The sequence below is a fragment of the Dunckerocampus dactyliophorus genome, chromosome 14, assembly GCF_027744805.1.
Source record: "Dunckerocampus dactyliophorus isolate RoL2022-P2 chromosome 14, RoL_Ddac_1.1, whole genome shotgun sequence".
NCBI classification, from domain to species: Eukaryota; Metazoa; Chordata; class Actinopteri; order Syngnathiformes; family Syngnathidae; genus Dunckerocampus; species Dunckerocampus dactyliophorus.
In genome coordinates, this window is record NC_072832.1 from 9,713,893 (window position 1) to 9,722,468 (window position 8,576).

Genomic DNA, 8,576 nt, shown 5'->3' on the forward strand with positions numbered 1-8,576 from the left:
TGGAGGGCCGAGACGCTGCAGGTTTTCTCTCCAACCAGTTTCTTCAGCAGGTGATTTAAATGATGAGCTCCTTCCCTCAAACTGAAGGTGTTGATCATTAAAATCACCTGCTTTTAGTGACCGGCTGGAAAGAAAACCTGCAGTGTCTCGGCCCTCCATGGCACGAGTTTGACACCCCTGCTGTACAGTATAAGGCCCACCATGTACCATGATTACAGAATACTACAGAAATAAAATCTACTCAATTGGGAAAACTTAAATCAAGTTCTTGTATACAAAATTGCTGCTCTCAAAAGCTTTGTAAAGAGAAACCAACAGCACAACTGGGGGGGGGGACTGTTTAAAAAAACTCATGTTCATATCAGGCATGTCATACCTACAACACAATTCCTGCGAATATAAGGGAACTGGCAACGCAAGCTTCATTTAATGAGGCCTTCAAAAAATGGCAACTTGAGGGTCAAAACTGGTGTAAACTATGAAATATGAATCTCACTAATGGTTTTATGTATTTGTGTAGTGTAGAAAATAAATTTGAGGCAGCGTGTAATCCACAACAGCAGATATGGCATGAGCTCTATATTTTATTTAATATTGCTATTCTGTGTTTTTTTTGTTTTTTTTATGTGTTCGTCCTTAATTTTAACATCAACCTGCCCAGGGACTGGAGATGGAAATTAGCCATTGGCTACAATCTCACATATTTACATGTCAAATGTTCATTAATATGCATTGTCCCTTTATAAATGAAGAAAATCTCAATTAAATCTAAAACTAACCATCAACAACATGAAAAAACAAAAGTGTACAAAGCTGACTACACACACACACACACACACACACACATCACAACCACAGTATTGAAAAAGCAGCTTGAAGACAGAAACACACACAGATTCCTGAAACACGTCATCTGAATCCATTTGAGATAACAGAGTAGTGGTTGAACACTGACTTCCCATTGTACTGTGTGCTGCAGCTTGTTGTTCACATAAAGACAACTGAGGTGCTATCCACACAGAAACATTTTCAGGTCAAAACGGCAAAGTATTTTAGCGTTTCAGCCTCTCATCCACACGGGAACGGCGGTCTGGATGACCAGATTTTTTGAAAACGGCTTCCAGAGTGGCCGTGTATACAGGCAATAGGGGAACGATGATGTCACCGACCCACCACCGCCTCGACCGCCGCCGCTAGACCAGAAGTGAGCTTTGACGAAAAGCCAACGTAAATATCTGAATACTTCGACGGACATAACTCACCTTAGTCGACATTCTCCTGATATTTTATGATGCACCATAATGACTCGCAGAAGTAATTCCACTTCTCGTACGCTGAAGACGATGGACTTATACGCATCTGTTCCTTCTTCTTCTATGGTTTGGAGTGTCACGTGGTTCCGTTTGTGTGCCTGTTCACGGCACTTATAAAGACAACTGATAAAGACGAAACACAAATGACCCCAAAAAGAAAATTGTACTCTGCCGATTACAAGCTGCAAGTAGTGAAATATGCAGCCGAAAACGGCAGAAAAAAAGTTTGGAGTGAATGAGAAACTTGTGAGGGCCTGGCGAAAAGCGGAGGATATTCTAATTGCAATGAAGAAAACAGAAAAAGCTAATCGCACATTAAAAGCTAGAGGAACAAGTTGACAAAGGGGTGCTTGAACAACGTGCTGCAGATGGAGATTAGCTTTGAGCTAAATCTGGTGCAGATATCTTTTTAATGAAACTGCACATTGTCCTTAATAAACTAAACTAAAACTAAAAAACTGCCGGGAGGGGCTTGTCAACAGTGCAGTTATGTCTCCATGCCCAGGTAGGTGCCAAGGCGATGAATATAGTGACCATTTTAACACACTAGCAAACAAGCAAGCAAGCTTGCGATGACACAGGAGACATGGCAGGACGGCACGACGGAGATTGATTGACCGTGATCTACAGCCAATCAGGACGCAGAAAACAGTGGACGGCACAGACACAGAGAGGGAAGAGATAGGCACTGAACTTGCCACAATGCAATTCTTCTTAAAGGGCCAGGCTCGGCCTGTAACAGCGTTCATACGCTGTAATAAAAAATTCAGAAGCACAAAAAAAAATTGAGAAACAGCGAATACGTGAAAAGGTGAAGCGCGATAGAGCGAGGGAACACTGTAAATACAAATGTATAAAAATGTGAAAATACTTTCCATCGGTAGAGGTTGTCTTGGACCGAAGAAGTTGTTTTGTGGGAAAAAAAAAGGAATTGTTTAGAATGAGATCATGTGTCTTGGCAGCATGAAGAAGAGCGGTTTAGGACTTTGCTTAATTGCATAGCTCCTCTGGCGTGAAATACTGAATGCTGAAGCGTGGTTGCAAATAATTGGACATGATTTAGAACAGCTGGAAGGAAAATAATAACAAGGCAGAGAACACCGACAACGCTGCAAAGTCGGCAGAGGTGGAGGATTGGCTCAGCTCTACCAGTGCGGGCCAGACGGGAGACAGAGCTGCAAGCAGGCACCGAGTCAATAAACAACAAAGATCCTTCCAGACAAGACTGGCAACAACAGGGGCCAAATAGACCCGCAAGGAAAGAGAGATCTACGGGGCCCGACTCTAATCACAACCACAGGATCCAGAGCCAGCACAGAATCAAGAGCCAGCAGCACGGGTCATTAGGTGCAGCAATCATCATTTAAAGCGCGCTAGCAGTCATTTCTTTGGCTTTGTTGAGAGTACAGAGATTTCAGATTTCTGAATAAATGTGCCAGAAATTTTACAGCTTTGAAAACTTTAGCCACTGTGCAACGCCATTCACGTCCCATCATCCCCTCATGTTTAATAGCACGCCATAGTTTTTTATGGAACACTTAATTTTATATAAAGGCTTTAATATTTCACTGCAGTTGTCAAACAAGCGAGTATCCTGCCAGAAAGAAGCAAACTAGACTCTTTGAAGCCAAACGTTTGCATACCTGGAAGTCTCAGGAAGTCTTGTGAGGTCTTTAAATGAAGACAAGATGTGAGCACGAGTGTAACATATCCGCCGAGTCAAACGTGGGCTCAAATGGAGGCATGTTTGATTAAAATTTAAGGACACACACTGTGCCTTTCAGGCTCCGTTACGCCTTTCAAAGAAAATCACTTAACCAATCTCAACATCCTTAAAAGACGGAAGACCTGGATTGATTTCAAGGTCACAACCTGGAGGACAGAGGACGAAAAACAAGAGGAGACAGGGACGCATCAGTTTCAAAATGACAAGAAACCCAAAGAGAGCGGGCCGTCATGATTGGAACCTCGGATCGGGTGCAAGAGGATCCTCCCTTGGGAACGGGTCCGTCATAAAGGACTGAGAGCACACCCCGTATATCTTCCGTGTGGAGGGGAAAAAACGTGGACTCTCAAGTTCAAAAAGGTTTCACCTGAACTTGAATAAATACTGTTTGATAAATGACCAGAAACAAGAGCCATGGAAGAGCTTGGGAAATCCTCCTCTGGCCTCACCATCCATGCAACTGGTTAAAAAAAACACACTTTGTGATGTACACACACACAGCTTCTTAATTACTTCTATTCAGCGGGTTCTCTCTGTTCCAGACTTTGTTTTGTTGTCACGCTCAGCTCCTCAAGTGCAACTCGCCTTGCTTATCCACAGCCTGACTGACTATAATACTGATGTCTGCCTTGGACAATAAAGCTCAAACATTTCCATGTGGTCCATTTCCGTGAGCATGTCCATGCGCAGGACCGCCACCCAACTGCAACAGGACAGTTGTCACTTTCAAACGTCATTCAGCAGATCTTTATATGACACAACTGTTATGTACGTCCTAGTGATGTGTCGATCGCGAACAAAATGTTCAGATGAACGATGCGAGCCGGCTTTTTGAATTTGTTGAGGGTTTTTTTTGCTCTTTTCTTCTGTTAACGCCGCACGTGATTGGTCAAAATGTGTGGGGTGGCGTACGTGTCGTGAAGGGGAGGGATTACACGCAAGGAAGCTGGAAAGGTGACGAAAATGAGCAGCAGAAAACAACAGTTGAGGGACTTTGGGTTTCTGAAGGTTAATTTCTGATAAGGACCAGCAAAAGCGGTTGCCTGGAAGCTGCCTTTTCTTTTAATTTTGCACATTTTTATTTATATTTGGTTGTGTAATGTTTTGATAATCTTGTGTTGTTTCGCTGTAAATAGTTGGAAATTTCCAAATAATTCACACAATCAGATTGGACTGTAAGCCAATTGACATGGGTCTTTCTTTTTGTGTTGTACAATTCATTTTTTATTGAAATCTGCTCCGTGTTGAGCATAAAAACACAGCCATATAAACAAGCATTTACAAAAATTCTATTTTACATTAGAAATAAATTCCACACATACCGTCGGCCCTCGATACATCACGGTTCGAACATCGCACTCTCACTCTATCACGGTTTTTCAAAAATTAATTAATGATCGCTGTTTCACGGTAGACTATGGCTATTATTAGTAAAAAAAAATGCATATTTAAGCAACTTGTATGTTTTCTTGGCCAAAATTCAGCATTTTCGAGCATAAAAATGGCTAAATGAACAAAAATACTAATATAAGGCATTCAAAAGACGTGATATGACGAATATCTGTGACTTGTGTGCGCCTTTAAGAAGGGCCTCCTGGGAGGTGACGTGTGTGACATCAGCTAGCGAGAGTTGACTGTTAGCTGAGAGCGGGTTAGCAGTGCAGAGAGGGGCCGACAGCAGCTCCTGTGTGAATGTTCACTGCGTGTGTTCTCTTGCTTGTTCTACATTGGTCACTCGGCGACAGTAACGTTACTTTGATGAGACAATAGCCACCACAGGAAGTACGTGTCCATGGCAATGTGAGAGTATATCTTATTTATGTCCAGGATGGCTTATGTTCCATTATTATGTCTACTATATTGGGTAATACAAGTGTAAAGGTGACTATAGGGGTGTTATTCGATGTCTACAATGCTCTAATAATGGTAAAAACAATATTTTGGAGTTTTTCTGTGCTCTAAGTACAAAAATACTTATAAAAATAAAATATTAATATTGAATGCTACTTCGCGAAAATTCACTTATCGGTTGGTTCTGGAACCAATGAACCGTGATAAAAGAGGGACAACTGTATTTTGGTTAGAAATCAATTTAAGCAACAAAAAAATGATGGAGACATTTGGGAGGTGAAAGATACGTTGTTTTTTTGTGAGCAGAGCCAAAAGAGCCGGTTTTCTAAAAACCGCCGACCTTTTCAACACTAATACGTACAACCCACTGCAATATAACAATAACCCAACGGTATTTGCAACCGCATTTGAATAAAAATGGCACATAGAGCATAACTTCCTTTAAAATAACCTTGAGATTACTAAGTCATTAAAAGCCTTTCGTAATAGTTCAAGTAGTGAGATGTTCAAAGCGGAGGTTCAGCGGACACCTTGCACCTTATTACACACAAACACTCCTGTGATGGAATGACAAGGCAAGCAGGACGTCATGTGGAAGACAGATGGCGTGCTGACGAGGTGAAGGAAGGACGATGTTGCATTAAGAGTATGGCCAGAACGCCAGAAGTGACTTTTTCATTGGCTGTGAAAGAAACATTAACAGCACCGTGTTGGTTGGCGCCAATATAGAAAAAAGGTGAGTACACCTTGTAAAAACACAAAAAATATTTACTCCCTTTAGAAGATCACCAGACACATACGTTGTATGGCCGATAAGGACGCTCGGTTTAACCGCCCATTTAGCTTTCACACATTAAGGGAGCCCTTAAAAAAAAAAAAGGACATTCCTAAAGTGGGCAACCCCCCCCCCGTCATGGTGGTACCTAGCTTGGCTCTATTTAGGCACCTTATAAACACAAACCCCGAGCAGCCGCCGACTCCCCTGCTGTCTGCACACAGAGCACACATTCATCCCAAAGTGGGCACCATGAGGAGGCTGCAGGGGGGCGGCACGCAGGCATACTTAAATTTAGAGGCCATTTTCGGCCATTTTGACGACCACGGCTGTGCCGACGCCTCGTGCAAATGGAAACGCGTGGCGTGGAGTTCTGATAATAGTGACCATTTTAACACAAAGCAAAATAAGCTGTATATTGTATATTGATTAAATAAGCTCCGCGTCTTCCTACTCGTTTTCTAAAATCTAACATTTCTGTAAACCCAACGTTCCTGCATGTAGCACCGTTACATCCCAAAACTATGAGGCTGAGCTCAGTGATGCATGGAAGCGCGCTCTCATCCAGCATGACCTTGCTTACCATGACAACTGTAGATCCATCCGACCACTTCTACCTTATTTCTGTCTAATTGAGTGATGAGAAACTCGCGACCCTAGTGAGGACAAGCGGCGTAGAAAATGAATGAATAAATGAATGCATGAGTGACGAGAGTCTTTTTCCACTTATAATTACTTCCAGGTGAGATCATCTTTTAGGCTGCGTTCACACCTGTGATTCGGTATCCTGGTCCGGACCAAAGGTAAGATACTTGATGTGGACTTTGGTGAGGTTTGCTTAGTGTTGACACAGATTTTTCTTTTGTCATAGACCCAAAGGTTGCACAGTAAGAACATATGCATAAATAAAGTATAGACATGATTGTGCTGCTTTTGCGAGTTATTACGTGATGTAGCATAAATATCCCCAACCCAAATGCCAGTTCCTGGGTTAAATAGATTGGTAATTTTTATATTCTGCCAAAAGCTTCTGTAATAGACTTTTAAAGAGTACCCTGGCACACAAACAAAGGGAGAGAACGGACTGTCATATTTTCTTTTATACAGTATACTGTATGTATACACACAGTGCAGCAAAGGAGCCTCATGACGCGCAATGCAAGGTGATTTACTAAAAATTAGGAGGAAAATCAATGATCGCAAAGCCAAATGCCACAGCCCATGTGGGAATTTTAATAATGAGCAAAATGAGCCCAGGAAAACAAACAAGCACATATGCCGAATTACATTGTTAAAATCTCGCCTTTGTTCCGTATAGCGTTCGCATTTCAGCTCAAGCGTAAAGCACTGCACCAGAGTCGATCTCGCAAGCGTTCTCGGCCCGCTTGTAAGTGAACTCCCCAGTGCAGATGTTCAAGTGTTAAACCACCATTGTTTGGTACGCACCAGGGTTCGGTTGATTGCGTTCACAGTTGCACAAACAAATCGCACTAATAAAGCAAACGCACTCGAGTTCGGTTTAACCGAAGCAAACACAACAAGAGTGAAATCAACCAACAACCATAGGTTCGCTTCCAGAAAAGGTGAAAAACACCCCTCCCCCAAACTAACTGCATTGAAATGCACTTTAAATCGGAGTTTGGTAGATAGTATTCATTCCAAGCCCTGTAATAGAAAAGTGTAGCTTATGCAAGCCTCATTGTTGGAAGTATAAGCTCCTCAGAGGTGTAAAATGAAGGTGATTATATAAATGACCCAATCTAAACTTTCACAGTAAGAGCGCAAGTGATGTTAGTACACTATTAACATGCATGCATTTTAGTTATAGTTGATAGTTCAGTGGAAGAGTGTAGTAATTTTTCTACCAACCTTGGAGGCTGATGATAGCGAGGGCGTACATGGGACTCAGTCGTACTTTTCTCCCGCTCTCCCCCCGTCGATCCTCGGCCTCTCTTGTTAGATCCATGACGGTCCTTGAGCTCGGCGGCTCCGGTGTGCTGCTCCCCGGCTACAGGGGAGCCGTGAAGCGGGGTGGGAGCGTGAAAGGGAACCGCTCAAGACAACTACCCGCCGTTACCTATGCAGGTTCCAGGGGAGCCGGACGTGGATCTCACCTGGTTGTTGGAGAGGACGGCTAGCGGGAGCAAGACGGACACATGCGGGACGGTCGCTTGGCTCCCAGGGCACACGACCTTCGAGCACGACAGATGAAGACGCGCCGAAAGTTTGAAGCGAACCAAAAAAATTGCGTAGTTGTAAAGTCAGGCCGCCGTCAGTACAACCCGGTGTGTGCAGTTACCTAACGCTGGTCCACAGGCTCTGACCACCGAGTCACTCGAGTCTGAAGCGAGAGGGAGTTTCGCTCCGCGTTGTTTCCAAGTTGGCTTCCTCCCACTCACAGTAGTGTTTCTACAACATCGTAAACGCCCACTAACAAGACAATCCATTTCCTGTTTGGACTTTCAAAATACAAAACGGTGAATTCCAATTTACCACTACGCTTTCACAAAATACTGCATAGAAGTACAATGCATACCACGTATATATCATAAACATTAATTAAAACATATCTGATTTACTATATTAGCAGAAACAAGTCAAAACCGTTTCATTTGCCGATTCCGCACATACCGTCGTTTTTTAAAAACGCTGTTTGAATGTGTATTTGCTTTACGGTTTAGTTTACATTATATACCCAAAAACCATTGGGTCAGAATATAAATTAACAAAATTGTCAATGTTGTATTTCACAATACCATTAATCAATCATACATTCGAACGTTTTCATTATGCTTGCTTCACACTGCTTTCTTTTACGCCGCAGGGTCCGGGAGAATTCCTTAAAAATGACAACACTCCCACCTTCTGGCACAAAGTCATACTGCACCGAATGTAGTCAAACCAGTTCCTC

The 8,576-nt window shown here is 42.8% G+C and overlaps 1 protein-coding gene across 3 annotated transcripts in view; it reads right to left on the reverse strand.

The window, feature by feature from the left end:
• Positions 1 to 8,067, reverse strand: part of ptk7b (protein tyrosine kinase 7b) — an 85,880-nt gene extending 77,813 nt beyond the window's left edge. Inside the window, exons 1-3 of one of the 3 annotated variants that reach the window (XM_054798625.1) lie at positions 7,965 to 8,056; positions 7,780 to 7,857; positions 7,535 to 7,673 (exon numbers count right to left, since the gene is read on the reverse strand). In XM_054798625.1, coding sequence (XP_054654600.1) covers positions 7,535 to 7,631 — 97 coding nt within the window. In that variant the 5' untranslated portion in view covers positions 7,632 to 7,673; positions 7,780 to 7,857; positions 7,965 to 8,056. Of the gene's footprint in view, positions 1 to 7,534 lie in introns of all 3 variants that reach the window. The other 2 variants (XM_054798624.1, XM_054798622.1) reach the window with 2 other exon arrangements.
• Positions 8,068 to 8,576: the final 509 nt, after the last annotated feature.